Genomic DNA, 17,500 nt, shown 5'->3' on the forward strand with positions numbered 1-17,500 from the left:
TGTTAATTTGCATCTGTCCCTTTAGATTTACTTATACAAAATTCATGACAATAATATCTGTTAACTTTGGGAAATATTGTATAGACTCCGGACCTTTGTGTAGTCTCGAGGGGCTGGGATTGGATTATGGCAAACTAGTTTCTCCTCTTTAAGCATTTCATTTCAATCCTCACAATAGAATGGCAAGGGTGAGTTTACAGGGTACAAGATCTACGGTGGTGGTGGTGGTGGTTGGGGGTGGGGGTGGGGTGGGGTGGCCTGGTTTTGTTGTGACATTCAATGATTCATTCAGTTGCTGTCGTTTCTATCTCAGCTGCAGCCAGTTCCATATAAAGGTCATCACTGATGCCATTTAAGACATTCTTTCCCTCCCACTCCCTCAGTTCATCTCCCTCTTTCTCTCTCTCTCTCTCTCTTCACACCCGTCCTCACTTTCTCCATTTGTTCACTCTCTCTCTCTCTCCCTCCCTCCCTCCTTTGTCTCATGTTTCTCTCTAGCATGCAACTTGTCCCAGATCCAAATTCTTGTTTACTGTTCAAATAAATAAATTTTTTTTATTCATGACTCAGCCAAACTGCATATTGTATACCATTGCATATGCTACATACAATTGCCTATACTATAAGCTATTGCCTAAACTATAAGTTATTGCTTATACCAGAGATTATTGCCTTTTCTCTAAGCTGTTGCCTATATTATAGACCATTGCCTCTACCACATACCTCTGCCCATACAACATGCCATTACCTATACTTTAGACTGTTGCCTATACTATAGATCATAGTCTATACCACATGTCATTGCTTATACTTCACGCAATGCCTTACGTGCTACCTGCACAGGAGCCAGTCCGGCGGCACTGGCATATATATATATATATATATATATATATATATATATATATATATATATATATATATATATATACGGTTGTTATATTTTTTGATAACATAATAGGTTAGATAGGAAAGGTAAAGTCAACCCCAGTGGAATTTGAACTTAGAACGTACAGAGGATGAAATGCTGCTAAGCATATTGTCTGGCTGGCATGCTAATGATTCTGCCAGCTCACTACCTTAATAATGATGATGATGATGTTGATGACGACAACCACCACCACCACCACCATCATCATCATCATCATCTAAAGTGAAGATTGAATAGTGTGTGTGTGTGTGTGTGTGTGTGTGTGCTTATTTGCAGAACGACCATCTGCAAATATAACCATGTCTGTTTGAACACTCGTCAATTTCCCATCAAAAACCATGCAAAACAAATATACAAATGTGTTAATATCTTATGTTTTTTAGGAGATCTATGCTGTGAAATGGGAAGAGGGTAACATCCAGTCAAGCAGTTTGTCCTACCATGACACAGGAAGCCAGGCTGTGATGAACAGTGCCATCTATTCGGACGGCAGGAACCACAAATTAGCAATCGGAGTTGATGATGATTGCCAAGTTTTTTCTATCAGGTACAAGGTTGTGGCAGCAAAAGACGATACAAAGAAAGGTTAATATTGATTCTGTCTGATCTCTTTTTTTTCTTTTTTTTATGTGTAGGTTTGTATCTATCACCTATCTAAACATGAATCCAAACACCCACCCACCACGTATCTGTGTGTGTATGTATAAATATATATATATATATCATCATCATCGTCATCATTTAACATTCGTTTTCCATGCTGGCATGGGTTGGATGGTTTGATTGAGGTCTGGAGAGCCAGTGGCTGCACCAGGATCCAATCTGATCTAGCAATGTTTCTACAGCTGGATGCTCTTCTTAACATCAATCACTCCAAGTGTGTGTTTATGTATGTAAAAAAAAATAGACCCCCCCCCCCATCCTTTGGTCATGAATGACCATGGCATTGCAGTGAGAAGGTTCCCCTCCGAGGCACAAGTCCAGGCAAGGTTGTTTATGGAAGACCAGCAGTGACCCCTGCATACCAGCCTCTCCTCTCCTCTCCACGCCACTGATGTTATATCCAAGGGAAAGGCAAAGGGGCCGATACAGCTTGGCACCTGTGACATCGCAACTCATTTCTACAGATGAGTGAACTGGAGCAACGTGAAATAAAGTGTCTTGCTCAAGAACACAACACACAACCTGGTCCAGGAATCGAACTCACTACCTCATGATCTTGAGCCTGACACTCTAACCACTGAACCATGCACACACACACACACACACACACACACACACACACACACACACATGTATATGTACCTGTCTCTGTTATTATTCTACCTGTCCATCTTTGCATTTGTCTCTTCATGTATCTTACTTAACTATCTTACCTGTTTTTTCACTGTGTTAATTAAAGTGTTAATTTGATAATTTAGAATCCAGCACAAATGATGTCAGACAGCGGCGGACAAAACAGACCGACAACAAAGAGGAACCAGTAAAGAATGGGCCACAGAAAATGGTAAATTTTGACATTGAGAAGATCAGCAAATTCCAGAACTCTGCCAAAGTTTCTGATCATTTCCAGAAAGTGGTGAAATTTAGTCCAGATGGTAATCTACTCTACACAGGTTCCGATAATGGCATTTTGAGATGTTGGATGGTAAGGATAACTTCGTAAACTGTTTTCTTCTTTTAATAGTTTGCTCATTATTCTGTGGCCATGCTGGAGCAATGCTTGCAAGAGTTTTAGTCAATGGCTTTGACCCAGCTATTTAATTCACTCTAATGCTTAATTTTATCAGAGGCTGTTTGTTGAACCACTAAGCAGCAGGACATAATGGGATGTTTTGTACATAACAGTATAAGCATAACTACTGACACACACATAAATATATGTGTGTATAAATAATGTATATGCACATCTATCTATCTCTCCATCTGTCTATCTCTGTCTATTTCTATCTATTTATCTATCTATCTATCTATATATATATATATATATATATATACGATGGGCTTCTTTCAGTTTCTGTCTACCAAATCCACTCACAAGACTTTGGTCAACAAAAGGCTATAACAGAAGACACTTGCCCAAGGTGCCACGCAGTGAAACTGATCCCGGAACCTTGTGTTTGGGAAGCAAGCTTCTTACCACACAGCCACGCCTGCGCCTGTCTATATGTACTTGTATCTTTATACAAAGATATACTTTATTATGCATGTTAGAAAGAAAGAAAGAGATTATGAGGAAACTAAAGAAACTGATGTGGTTAGGGTTTTGGACTCATGATCATAAGATTGCGGTTTCAATTCCTGCACCAGGCGTTGCATTGTGTTCTTGAGCAAAGCACTTCATTTCATGTTGCTCCAGCTGGCAAAAACGAGTATCTCCTGTGACAGGCTGGCGTCCCATCCAGGGGGAGTATATACGCCACAGGCACCAGGAAGAAGCTGACAGAGCGAGAGAGTAAGAAGCTGAAGAGAGGTGGTGGTGGTGGTGGAGAGGGGTTAATACATTAACCCATGTCTGTATTTGTCTTTGCAGTATCAGGAATCAAAAAAGGTCTTTGAAGTCAGTGCCCACTCGTCAGACATAGATGACTTGACCGTTAGTCCTTCAGGGAAGTGGGTAAGTAACACTGAATAAATGTTGGATTCTCTCTCTTTGGAAAAACCGTGTACTAATGATATTATTGTCGTTGGTATGGTTAGTAGTAGTAGTAGTAGTAGTAGTAGTAGTAGTAGTAATAATAATAATAATAGTAATCCTTTCTACTAAAGACACAGGGCCAGCAATTTCAAGGGAGGGGCTAAGGTGGTTACATCCACCTCAGTGTTCGACTGGTGCTTATTTTGAATGGGCCCCGAAAGGATGAAGGGCAAAGTTGTCCTTGATGGAATTTGAAATCAGAACGTAGAGATGCCACCAAACATTCTTCCTGGCATGCTAATGATTCTGCCAGCCTGCCACTTTAATATAGTAATAATTAACTTAAAAGCTACACTCCATGTGAACTTCTAAGCTGGCCCCTGCAGAGCGCTAATTGGGCCTGTGGCTCCAAACTAAGGAAAGCTAAATAGCATGACTATAATACATCTATAATGACTACGTGCTCCAGAGGTGTTTGATCAGAGGTTAAGGACGTCATCTGACAAACGCCAAGTAAGATGGGATGAATCAGCCAAGCTTTACCTGCTAGAAATAGCAACCCAAATGCTTTTAAATCAGATCCCAGTACTGGATGTTCCAGAACCAAATGAAGGGCAGATGTTCAATCTCTGGATCATCCTGATTCCAAAAATGTATATTATGTCTTTGTAGAGCAAATATAGACTGAGATACAGGGGTCCCGGACGGACGGACAGACAGAATTTCCCTTTTATTATTATAGATAATAATAACCCTTTCTAGTATAGGCACAAGTCCTGAAATTTCAAAGGAGGGGAATAGTTGATTACTTCCTTCCCCCCCAGGGCTTCACTGAAAAGATATTGTGACATGACTCTCTTTTCCTTTCGTTAACTATGAATAATTAATTAATTAATGTTTTACACCTAAGAATATTTATTTTTGTTGTTTAGGTTGTGACAGTGTCCAAAGACAATTTAGGAATCGTATGGAATGCAAAAACTGGTAAAAAACACACGAAATTAACCTGGCCTTGTAAGACCAAAGAGCAGTATAGGTTCCGATGTTGTGAGTAAGTATGGCAGAATGTTGTTATTTTTGGTTTTGTTGTTTTATAGGCAAAGATGGTGGTGTGTGTGTGGGTGAGTAGTTTGCTTCCGAACCACATGGTTCTGGTTTCAGTCCCACTGTGTGGCACCTTGGACAAAAGTCTTATTCTAAACCACAGGGCTAACCAAGGCCTTGTGAGAGGATTTGGAAAGTGGCAACTGAAAGAAGTCTGTGTGTGTGTGTGTGTGTGCGCACATGTGTGTGTGTGTGTATCTATTTTCCTACCGAGCTTACAGGTTAAGACTTGTCCATCCTTTGTTGTCTTTTTCCATTCAGTTGTTGTGCATGACATTTGCAACATGAAAATGTGTGTATATGTACATGTGTACGTATATGTGTGTGTGTATACTTATATATATATGTGTGTGTGTGTGCATGTGTATGTATATGTATGTGTGTGTGTGTATATATATCTATGTGTGTGTTTATTTTACAGTGTTCTAAATATGTGCATATGCACACACATCAGCCTACCATATATACATTTACCTACCAGCCACAGACTAATATACCAGATATAAATGCTAATCTACCAGGCATATTGACTGATCTATCAGCCCCACAAACACATACACACATACATGCTAATATACTAACTATACACAAGCCATACATAGACAAACACATACACACACACACTAATACAGTAGGTATACACACACACACACGCTAATCCACCCACCTTCTTTCTATCACAATTAGTCACCAACTAATTATTCTACCAAGCAGTAATGTTTGTAACTGTTATTTTCTTCTTCTCTGTCCATCCAGATTTGGCTGTGTTGAGGGAAATAAAAACAAATACAACCTTTACACATTAAACATCCCGAGTCGGAGAGCCATCAAACCAATTCCCTGCTACATTGCCAAGTGGGATGGCGCCGAGTTCAGCGCCAAAATAAAGAAGACAGGGACTGAGGTTTTATCAGCTCTTTCAGTCAGGTAAGAGATTTCCAGCGTCTTCTGTGAGTTGGTGTTGGAAAGAATTGGTGGGGGCGGGGGCGGGGGGCGGGGAGAGGAATTGGCCTTCTTTGTGCGTTTGCTGTCTCTTTTGATGTTTTATTGTTAAACCCTTCAGCATTCACATTTCTCTATCAAGCATGGCATATCACCAAAGGTCTTTGTCACCTGGCACTGCCTCGAATTCTAATTTGTGAAAGGAAAAATGTATCATCATCATCATTTAATGTCCACTTTCCATGCTGGCCTGGGGTTAAATGATTTGACTGGAACTGGTAAGCCAATGGGGCTGCACCAGGTTTCAATCTGATTTGGCAAGGTTTCTATGGCTGAATGTAGGGAGTTTGATGTAAGCAGTGTGTAACTGGCACTTATTTTATCGACTCTGAAAGGATGAAAGGTAAAGCCAACATGGGTGGAATTTGAACTCAGAACATAAGAGCGGACAAAATGTCGCTAAGTATTTTGCCTGGTGTGCTAATGATTCTGCCAGCTCACCACCTTCACATAATTCGTTAATATTCTTATTTGTTTCATTTCAGTGACGACGGCGATTACCTGGGAGTTGGCAGTATTTCAGGCAGCATCAGTGTTTACATCTCTTTTAGTCTCCAGGTACCGTAGACCATTCAGTTCTGGTTCAATGTCTGTCTGTGTGTCCTGTGTATGAATTTATAGCAATGTATTGAGGTGTGTGGTGTCTGCATTTATCTCTATTCATCCATCAGTCTATCACTGTGTGTGTGTGTGTGTGTGTGTGTGTGTGTGTGTATATAGTGAGAATTTACAAAATAAAGAAGACAGGTGTGTAAACAACAAACAGATATATTAGTTTAATGTTCGGGAAGTGAGAAAGTCTTTTACATTTCAAGCCTATGCTCTTCAGCAGAAAGGAACACAGAAATAAACAGGGAGAAAATAAAACAGGCTTAGTGGCTAGCGATCTATCATTGCGAATGCTCCGGACAGAGGGTCAGACAGGAGAGCTAGAAAGAAGGGGGGAGATATATATATATATATATATATATATATAATAATTTCTTTGCAATAAGATATATATTCATGCTTACACATAGTTTTGTATGATCTTTAAGTAATTATTGTAGTAAGGTTGTGTCTGTGTGTGTCTGTCTGTCTGTCTGTCTGTTTGGTTTGCTTGTTTGTTTGTGTGTATTTGTATATGTGTGTGTCAGTTTGCCTGTCTGTGTGTCATTAAACAAATCTTCCAATTCAGTCACCTGTCCCCCTTTATTCCATTGCAGAGATTGTACCACGTCCAAGAATCCCACAGAATATTCATCACTGGCGTTGAATTCTTACCGGTTTCTAAATCAATGCGTGCTGTGACCGGTGCCCACGATTTCCAGCTCCTTAGTATTTCCCCTGACCACATAGTACAGATACACAAACCACATACAGGTCAGTACCTTAAAACTGCTTCTGTTCTTTTTTTTTTCTTTTCCTTTACCATTCTTTCTTGAAATGGGACAGGTGTCTTTCATCAGTTAGCATTTATTAGTTAATTCTGCTTTAAGCGTGCCATATATTTTTTTATTTTTTGGAATTTTCAGAAAATTTTTGCGAGTTTGCAGTATGTATAAAAACATTCATTACACTCTTGGAATGGTTGGCGTCAGGAAAGGCATCCAGCCGTTGAAACCATGCCAAATCAGATTGGAAGTTGGTGCAGCTCTCTGGCTTACCACTTCTAGTCAAGCTGTCTAACCCAGTAGTTCCCAAACTTTTTCAAGCTGCTGCCCACCTCTTGGCACCCAGGCCACATTCCTAGCGCCTCCCCCTCCCCACCACAAATATAGACCACTTCCTGCAGCAAATTCAAAACAGCTGAATTTCACAAATAAAACTTAAACCTAATTAATTAACCTAGTAATATTTCTATTTTTTTTTTCTTTCTATCGTCCCATTTTGGCCACCCCCTTATCATCCCACTTTTCTTCAACCCCGCCCTGGATCTTTCCACTGCCCTTAAGGGGGCAGTACTGTCCACTTTGGGAACCACTGATTTAACCCATGGAAAGCAGACACTAAATGACGAGGATGATGATGATGATAATCATGGTGATATTCTACACATGAAATTCATATGATTATGCAAAACCGCAACAAAAAAGACTTTTGTGTGTGTAATTTAAGGGCTATTTAGCTGTCATTTTTGGCATATCCCATGACCACCTGATACCCTCCTTGTTTCTTTGTCATTCTGACGTATTGATGTTTTCCAACATCTTTCTTCCTTTAACTATATTTAATAATCTATTTGTTGGAATTTAAGCAAAAATTTTGGACTGTCCATATTTTAAACTCTTTGAAAAAAAAAAAATCACAAAATTAAAAACAAATTTTTTTTAACGAAGTGTCAGCACGAAGTGTCAGCACGAAGTGTCAGCACGAAGCGTCAGCACGAAGCAGACTTCCTTCTTGTAATAAATGCTTTCTTATATAAGCAAAACCTCTTCACTTGACCGATGTTATTTGACCTCTTCTGTCTCTTACAGGTTACTACGTACGAATGGAAACTGGACTAGTAATCATCGTATTCGGCACCATTCTGATATTGGCTGCATTAGTGTTGCTGTTGGATCAACTTGGATTGTGAGAAACAATTTTTGATTCAGCACCATCAGTTTTTGCTTTGTTTTTTGTTTTTTCACCAGATTTCTGTTGGCTTTTGTTGTTTTTTTTTAACTACAACACTTGAAAAACAAAACAAAACAAAAAAACAATCAAACAAGCAACCAAAATTTTCTTTCAAAGAAAACTATAAAAAAATTTCTTTTCCTTTTGGAAAATATCACAGAAAAATAATAAACTTGTTTTTGTTTTCTTCTTCTTTAATAATTTTTTTTTTCTTCAATTATTGCTTTTTTTCCCCCACCATTTTTGGAAATAAACCCTGAGAATATTCTTCTTCTAAACATGTGGTGCTTCAAGAAAACTTCACCAATCTTGTAGCAGTATTGTTTTAGTAGAAGGAGAGATTTTTTTAAGAGAATCAAAAAAGCAAGAACTAAAAAATAATTTTAAAAAAGAAGACAAATGACAGGACTTTGGAAATATTCAAAGAGTTCTTGCCTGTCTCCATCTTGAATTATGTGATTAAGAAAGATACAGCTTTCTGTACATTAGTGTTTGTGGATGTGTAATAATGTGTGAGCATGTAAATATGTGTGTGTGCGTTTATAAATATGCACACATACACGTGTGTGTACATACATATGCATACATTCATATTTGCATATATATACATATATAGGGCCTTACAAACATATTACATAAAGAGATACATACATTACACACACACACACACACACACACGTATATTTATGCATACACACACACACACACACACATATATACAAGTTATTCTCCAAACTAGTCAGCTGTAGCAAGCAGTGTTTAGTAGGATGTATTCAAAGTGCTGTCACGGCCCTCTCCTTCAATCTAGAAGTACAAAAGTCAGCAGGTCAGCTTATTAGATGTATAGTAATGATATACTAAAATTATAATTATCTAGGCCAATTATAACTGCCTCTCCTAAAGAAGTCTCAAACCATTTGGAAAGCACCTCATATATCCATGTAATCCTATAAAGTGTCCATGTATCACTCTCTCACTTCTCCTTATTATTTCTTTTATCACTTTTATACCTCTCCTCTGTCAATTTGGCTCCTTACCATTTCTCTCTCTTTCTCTCTCTCTCCCTCTCTCTCTCTCTCTCTCTCTCCGTATTCAGTTACTCCTCTTACCACCACCCTTTGTCCATTAGTCATCACTCTTCTACTTCTAGTACTCCCTCATCTATCACCTTCTCTCCTTCCAAGCATTCTCTCCCTCACTACATTACTCATGATGTTTCTATCCAACTTACTTACCAACAACCCTCATGTAACTGTCTAATTCTCCTCCCTCTCTCATTATCTCTCTTCTTTTACTCCCCCCTCTCTCTCTCTCTCGCCTATCATCCACTCACATCTATCCCTCTATTTTTCTTCCTTTTCTCAACCTTCTGTCTCCCTCTCATTCTGCTTTTCTTTCTTCACTCTCTCTTCTATCAAATGACACCAAGACAACCTTCTGCTGTAAGAAAGTAATCAAATGGAGAAATAGAGTTGCTATATTTTTATATCTTCAAGCATTGTATCACTGATTATGATATGTGACTGGTCATAATTTTACTGTTGATTTCGCACCAGCTACTACACTTGTTAATATCTCTGATCCTTCTGATAGGTTAGCTGGAAATGCACAGCCTTTTTGATCCAGAAGGTGTATATAAACCCTAGCGGGTTTGGTGTTGGTAAAAATAACTTGAATGAACCTTTGTGAAAAATTATAACATTATCTGTGACAGAAAGAAGGTTTATTTGCCATGGAATCATATTAGCTATGGTTGTGTGTGTGTGTGTGAAAGTAAGTCATCCTCTAGTCCCAAAATCACAAAACGAACATGACCACATTGCTAAAAAGAATTTCTGCTCATGAAGGCACTATCCAAATATCTCTCTTTGGAGTTTAGGAAAACCCCTGGATTGTGTGTACATTTTAGAAAGAGTCTGTCTACCAAGCAAAGCTTGCAACACCTACTTTCATTCAGATATGGTCCTAGGTTCTTTTGGCAATTTCCAGTTGATTTTGTACAGCACTGCTTCTTTTAATCGCTCTATGTAATTGCCAAATATTGTAATATTGCACCTGTCTTGGATTCTAAAACAGGTTATGTAATGATTCAGTTTCACCTTAAAGGGGCCCTCCATTGTCCTGACCAATTTCATTGGACAACACCACTCCTGCTTTGCAGACCATGGCTTCTATATTGTATTGACCATTCACTGGGCACTCACTGTAAACTGGGGTCGATGTAATTGACAAGTCCCCTCCCTCGAATTTTCATGCCTTGTGCTTATATTAGAAAGGGTTATTGAGGTGGCGAGCTGACAGCTGGAAAAATGCATAGTAGCATTTCACCCATCACTATGTTCTGAGTTCAAATTCTGCCAAAGTTGTAGAAAAGTTTACTGTTATTAGTATTTTCGAAAGTGTAGAAATTCTTCCTTGGTTTAATATTTATTCCAGTTTTTTTCTCCTGTGAAATAATGTTTCTATGAAATTAATTATATTTTGTCTGCCTTAAAATTTTATACAAACTAATTTTTTTACAATTGATTTATCTACATGAACATGGATGTAAGGTTGTGTAAATATGTATGTGTCTTTATATCTGTCCATGTGTATGCATGTGTAATTAAACATTTTTTTTTGTCTATTTGTGGAAGTCATATATTTGTGTCCTTTGATTGGTTTCAGCCATTTGGCTGTGACCATTCGTGAGGCTTTGATATTGGACAGTATTGGTCATTTTTGACAACCAGGCTATGTTCACTGTTGTTATATATACAACATGTACATGCATATATGTTATTTAATAAATACAATATATATTTTTTTATGTGCTACTATTAGTTTCATGTGATGAGAGCATGTCAGACAGTATTTTTTAAGCTGCCTGCTGACTCTGTGCAATCTTCAGGCACTGCCCACATGGCATAACAAACTAAAAATGAGTTGATAGCATGAGAAAAAGAGCAAGAAAAGATGAGAAAGAAGTAGATATGATAGGTGGAAGGTTGAAAACCAGAAAACAGAAAGAACCAGACATGTTAAAGAATATTGTGTGGCATGCCCTCATCACATGAGACTGATAAAAACATACTGTGCTTATTAAATAATAATTATCTCCCACGAGATGGAGTGCTTTTTTTTTTGTTAATCTTACCATCGCAGAACAGTACACTACACACACACACATACACATACAACAGAAGACTAAAAATTTGACATATTTTTAATTTCAAGTTTCATTAGAAGATAGGAGTTACAACATTTTGGTCAACCAAATATATATACATTCATACATATATATACATTCATACATATATATATGTGCAATATATATATATATGCAGCAGGCACAGAAGTCTGGTGCAGACTTCTGCCTGACCAGTTCCTGTCAACCGTCCAACCCATGCCAGCATGGAAGGCAGACATTAAACGATGATGATATATATATATATATATATATATGGGAGAATATACAAATAATAACAACAGACGAGGACAGGTGGTGTAAATAACAAAAGTATATATTAGTATGACGCTCGGGAATACGGAAAGTCTTTGACGTTTCGAGCTACGCTCTTCAACAGAAAGAATACGGAGACAAGGAGAAAAACACGGAGAAAAAAAAATTGAATAGTGTTCAGTCATATATATATATATATATATACACACACACACACATATATATGTATGCAAATATATATGTGTGTGCATAAGTATATATATATATATATATACTTATGCATACTAATATATACTTTTGTTATTTACACCACCTGTCCTCGTCTGTTGTTATTATTTGTATATTCTCCCATATATATATATATATATATATACACACACACACACACACACACATATATGTATGTAAATATATATGTGTGTGCATAAGTATATATATATATATATATATATATATACTTATGCATACTAATATATACTTTTGTTATTTACACCACCTGTCCTCGTCTGTTGTTATTATTTGTATATTCTCCCATATATATATATATATATATATATATATATATATATATATATATATATATATATGCAGTGGCAGACTTCGTCTAAAAATATTGGTTGCCAGGAGACTAAGGGGGGGCCCACTCACAACTACAATGCTATCATTTAATTTTTTTTTTTTTTTTTGTTAAAAGTATTCTTTTCAACTGTCTACAAACACAGCCGGGCTGAAATAATTAATGCATTCTTCCAGGAGTGAATTAAAAATTCTCAAACTTAGATACTAACATGGGTCCTCCATATATGGATTCTAATGGCGCAGCAGGGGCCCACTTGCCATCGGGCAAGCTTTCAACCTGGCCAGTCCACCACTGCATATATATATATACATACACACACACACACACACACATATGCATGCACACACACACACTTATTTAATACCTATATCTCCATGACATATATATATATATATATATATATATATATATACATACAATAAATGGAAATTTCCAAATGTTTGTATCAATGTGGAGCTCACCTGGTGAACCAGGAGCTTCTGGTTCATATCTCACCCCCCCGCACAGTTTTATGTTATGTCCATTATGAACACAAATTCCATTGGTTGTTTTTTTTCCAATTAGACTCCACAAAGAGACATTTTACAGCTAACACCAGTAGAAATTATTTATTTTCTCACTGTTTTATTAGGATCAGCTGAAAGAAAATATGGAACTTCGAACGGAACGGCTGACTTTACCTGACAGAATTACTATTCAAAGACGAGATTCTTTATTTGTGTGCCTTTGGTCTAATGGTTCACACAGCTCATCATACAATGGTGATAAATTCAAGAAGGCATCATATCCTACAGGTAAAACTGTAAGGTATAGATTTCATAATTAACTCCCACCCCTCAAAGCAGTTGACCTCAGTTATATCGGAGATGAGGACAAATTTTAAAAATACCCCGAATTGTGAGCCCCCTCCCCTTTCTCTTTTGAATACTCTTTAAGTTTTAAACTATGAAATTCCTTTATAATGAGTGTGTGTGTGTGTTATCATGTACAGACTATACTAATATTTACATAAATTATGTTAATGTCTTATATAAATTATGTTTATGTGTACATATATATATATATGCATATGGAAGTTATTTCTCTCAATGTCAAATACTTGGACTGTCTGTTACCATCTTCCCTCCAATTCTGTTGTTTTACACACACAAACCCCATCTTTCTTTTTGTTTCTTGTAATTAATGTTATTAAAACCAAACCTGACATATTGCTCTTACATTTTGTTTATAGTTGTCCTTATTTTCACTTATTTCAATTCTATTTGCTTACATTTGACCCTTCAGCATTCAGATTGTTATGCATATTGCTTTTCATCCTTTTGGCGGATATGCATAAAATGTTATGCATATTTATTCACGTCGTTTTGAGTTAATCATGCATTATCTCATAGCTTCAAGCATGACATTGTAGGGTAGGTGTGAGGAGTTGGATCTGGTCAGTATTAACATAAAACAGGTAAGAATATTTGGCTGGACATGCCCGAATTAAATGGTAAAGGATGAAAAAAATTTTTTTGTTCAATAAATTATTTCATGATTAATAATTGCAGAGATCCTGGCCAAAAATTCTATCATGTGATGACCACAGAAAAAAAAAGAAAACAATTAATTGGAGAAATGATCAAATTTTGGAATTGGTAATCACAGAACATGAATGCTTGATTCAAAAGAATATTGGTCGACTGGCTAAAATATTGGTGCCGCCTTGACTAGCTTCTGTGCTAATAGCTCATAAAAAGCACAATCCGATTGTGATCGATGTCAGCACTTCTGGCCCTTGTGCTGGTGGCACGTAAAAAGCTCCCACTACTCTCTCGGAGTTATTGTATATATGTCTTCTATGGTCCTTCGGCCGCTGTGGTACCATAATTTGGTGTCCGCAGCTACACGTTACTCACAAGCTCTTTACTTCTCCAGCAGTGGCTAGTAAACCTCAATCTCAGCTCTTGGATGGTTGATGAGAAAGTTGGTATATTCCCATATAACCGTTGTTTTGTTGGGTGCTCCCTCCTAGAGATGTTGAGCACTACACGTAACATTCTGGTACTAAACTAGGGACTGCCATTTTATGTTGGCAAACAATCTTTACTGCCTTAAAGTTAAAATAAAATTTGTCTTAATAGCCATAATTACTAAAATAGCACCAAGTCCTAATTCCATGCTCTATTAAAGGTGAAAAGAAGAGCAGTTGTAAAGTATGGAGCAGACGGTTCAATGTATTTACCGAAACTGACTGAACCTTTAATTTTGGAACGTGCCAAAGAATTAGCAATCCAATCTACCAAACTAGTGGCGAGTAGTGACTTACTTCCCCTTCCTAATTTAAATCGACCATGCACTGAATTACCTCCCCTGCCTAATTTCAATCAACCATGCACTGAGTTACCTCCCCATCTAAAATCGTTCTATTGAAGATAATGCTAACTTTAACGGGTCAAACAAATAACTCGAGCTACAGTAAAAATAATAAATTCATGTCTTACTAAATTGCTGGCATTGTGCCAAAACTTGAGATCAGTTGTGTTTACTGATTTTAAAATATAAAAAAATTATAATGAAATACATTTAAAATATTTTTAAAAAAATCACGTTTATTTTTAAAATAAAACATATTGAATAGTCGATGTGTTACATATTGTTGGGTCTGTAACAGAGGCATTGAAGTCCCTCTCTCCCCTTGCTTTTCACAGGTTAACCAATACACAACACGTACATTTACATGAAATACATACATGACAGACACACATTCAGTGATGGTTATACAAACCCAATTACATATAAATTGCCTTTTTTTTTTCTTCTCTGAAAAAATACATAAAAAAAATACTTCTTGCATTTTCATGTAGATTATGATATGTACAGACATATAAATATACATATATAAGCAATGTTAATTCTCTAAATTAGGTATTAACAGTAACTGCACGATAAAGTGAAGTATATTGCCACTTAAATGTGATTTACCCCTAGGGGTGGATGTTACTGTTGCTTTTAGCCCCAGGAGGACATCTCCTCCAGCTGGCTTATCAACACACTTCTGTGTCGATAAGCCAGCTGGAGGAGATGTCCTCCTGGGGCTAAAAGCAACAGTAACATCCACCCCTAGGGGTCAGCCACATTTAAGTGGCAATATACTTCACTTTATGCATATATATATATACATATAAATAAATATCCATATATATACACATATACATACAAATATCAAATCAAGTGTTTGACTCTTATTGAATGCAAACTGGTAGCTCCGATTGTCTTCTGAAGCTGCCGGATATGATTGGTGTATAAACAGATTGGCTGCTAGTTTCTCTGGAATCGGTTAAGTGATGGAGATACCTCTGACAGAAACCCAATAAGAGCCAAAAATCAATTAAAGCTGTTCATTATTCTGTGCATGTATGTATTCATACACACCCAATTTTCCTTTTTATGTATATATTCTTCACCTTGTTTTTTACTTTCTCTTTCTCTGCAACAGGCTGTCTGTTATTCAGTGAGATGCCAAATTATCAAATCATGGCCTGCAATAAACAAAGGAAAGAAAATAAAAAAGGGAAAAAATTAATTTTCTTAATTCTATTATCGATATAAGTGCAGGAGTGGCTGTGTGGTAAGAAGCTTGTTTACCAACCACATGGCTCTGGGTTCAATCCCACTGCATGGCACCTTGGGCAAGTGTCTTCTACTATAACCTTGGACTGACCAAAGCTTTGTGAGTGGATTTGGTAGATGGAAATTGTAAGAAGCCCATCGCATGTATGTGTGTGTGTGGGGGGGGGGGTATGTAGACACTAGCACTGGCTGTTAATAATAATAATAATAATAATAGATGGAAAGACAATTCAGGTGCAACTTACAAGTTTTGGTGTTCCAACCATGTCTTTAAAATATTGTAGTTCTTTGACAGCCATTTTATTTTGGTACGGATTTTGTCGATGGAAGCATCAAAGGATTGTTTAGCATCTTCAAGTTCAGGGTTGTTATCCATAAACTTCTCTACCTACAAACCACAGGTGAGACAAACAGGTGAGACAACACACACACAAGTGTCAGTACAAATTACTGCATTCTAACTACTATTACTACTACATCTCGTATCACCACCACCACAATGGCCACTACCACCACATCACTACTATGTCTAGTATTATCATTCCCACCACCACACCATCACCTCTATCTGTTATTACCACCACCACTACTACTACAACCACAACACAAGACCACTACCTTCATCTCTACACTGCCACCTCTACTACCACTTCCAGCAACACCATTTCTGTCCCCTACTACCTCCACCATCACTGTCCCCACCACCCCTGTCCACTACAGTGCCTCTACAATCACTGCCGCTACTATCCACCGTTTCTACTACCACTACTACCTCTGCTACCACCTCTGCCCACCATTATCCAACCGCCCTCCCCATACTCACCTCCTGTAGCTGTGACTCCTCCACAAATGTCTTCGTGGCCGAGGTGATAATACGACCTAGTGCAAAAGCTCCACCAAAGCTGAAAGTGAAAGTCAAAGAAAAAGAAAGAAAGAAAGAAAAAAAAAGGTCATTTCAGAAATATTTAATCTTCGTTTCTTCTCACACACACACACACACACACACACACAGAGTCTTTGCACAAATTAACATCTTAATTTTTGTTTTCTTTTAAATTTCTATTCAAATGATTTGAGTTTCTTTCAGAAAAGGCACGAGTGCCACAGATCTTCCCACCCAATTCCTTGCTGAAATAAATAACCTCCCTTGCCCCCCCCCCCCCCCCCCCCAGTTCGGGTGGGGAAGGTTATTTATACCCAGTTTATTTCTCAACTCATCTCTACCACAATCATTCAGACACTCTACCATTACACATCCAACAGATCAAACTCATTTCACTCATTTCTCCAATCTTCGCAATTCCTCAACATCCAATGCAAACATCTCACTATCAAGCAACATCATACTTTGTATACAACCAACATCCAATCTACACTTTCCTTAAAGAGGGGATCTTCTTTGTTCCTAGAAGAGGTAATAACACACTGAATAGCAAACTTTGTTCCAAGATGAGGTAGTAACTCACTGATGATTGAGGAATTAATTCAAAGCAATTTGAATAAATAACGATTGCATTTGATTGAGTAATTTTAATGCTAAAGAGTTAAAGACAAATTTGACCAAAGTTGACTTTATATATGACAGCGAAATGT

At 37.4% G+C, this 17,500-nt stretch overlaps 2 protein-coding genes across 7 annotated transcripts in view; one reads left to right on the forward strand and one right to left on the reverse strand.

Moving 5' to 3' along the window:
* LOC106873726 (guanine nucleotide-exchange factor SEC12) overlaps positions 1-13,512 on the forward strand; it is a 20,540-nt gene extending 7,028 nt beyond the window's left edge. Inside the window, exons 2-10 of the mRNA XM_089340365.1 lie at positions 1,312-1,513; positions 2,350-2,576; positions 3,462-3,545; positions 4,499-4,617; positions 5,427-5,597; positions 6,158-6,230; positions 6,878-7,034; positions 8,132-8,228; positions 12,927-13,512. Coding sequence (XP_089196491.1) covers positions 1,312-1,513; positions 2,350-2,576; positions 3,462-3,545; positions 4,499-4,617; positions 5,427-5,597; positions 6,158-6,230; positions 6,878-7,034; positions 8,132-8,228; positions 12,927-12,936 — 1,140 coding nt within the window. The 3' untranslated portion in view covers positions 12,937-13,512. The remainder of the gene's footprint in view (positions 1-1,311; positions 1,514-2,349; positions 2,577-3,461; positions 3,546-4,498; positions 4,618-5,426; positions 5,598-6,157; positions 6,231-6,877; positions 7,035-8,131; positions 8,229-12,926) is intronic.
* Positions 13,513-14,866: 1,354 nt separating this feature from the next.
* The window catches only part of LOC106873725 (aminopeptidase N), a 50,254-nt gene continuing 47,620 nt past the window's right edge, over positions 14,867-17,500 (reverse strand). For 2 of the 6 annotated variants that reach the window (XM_089340362.1, XM_089340360.1), the window contains 4 exons: positions 16,731-16,809; positions 16,153-16,295; positions 15,457-15,816; positions 14,867-15,243 (listed from right to left, as the gene is read on the reverse strand). In XM_089340362.1, the coding sequence (XP_089196488.1) occupies positions 15,810-15,816; positions 16,153-16,295; positions 16,731-16,809 (229 nt within the window). In that variant the 3' untranslated portion in view covers positions 14,867-15,243; positions 15,457-15,809. Of the gene's footprint in view, positions 15,278-15,430; positions 15,817-16,148; positions 16,296-16,730; positions 16,810-17,500 lie in introns of those variants that run through there. The other 4 variants (XM_089340363.1, XM_089340364.1, XM_089340359.1 and 1 more) reach the window with 3 other exon arrangements.

This window comes from Octopus bimaculoides, chromosome 23 (genome assembly GCF_046866305.1).
Source record: "Octopus bimaculoides isolate indiv1 chromosome 23, ASM4686630v1, whole genome shotgun sequence".
In the NCBI taxonomy this organism is placed as follows: domain Eukaryota; kingdom Metazoa; phylum Mollusca; class Cephalopoda; order Octopoda; family Octopodidae; genus Octopus; species Octopus bimaculoides.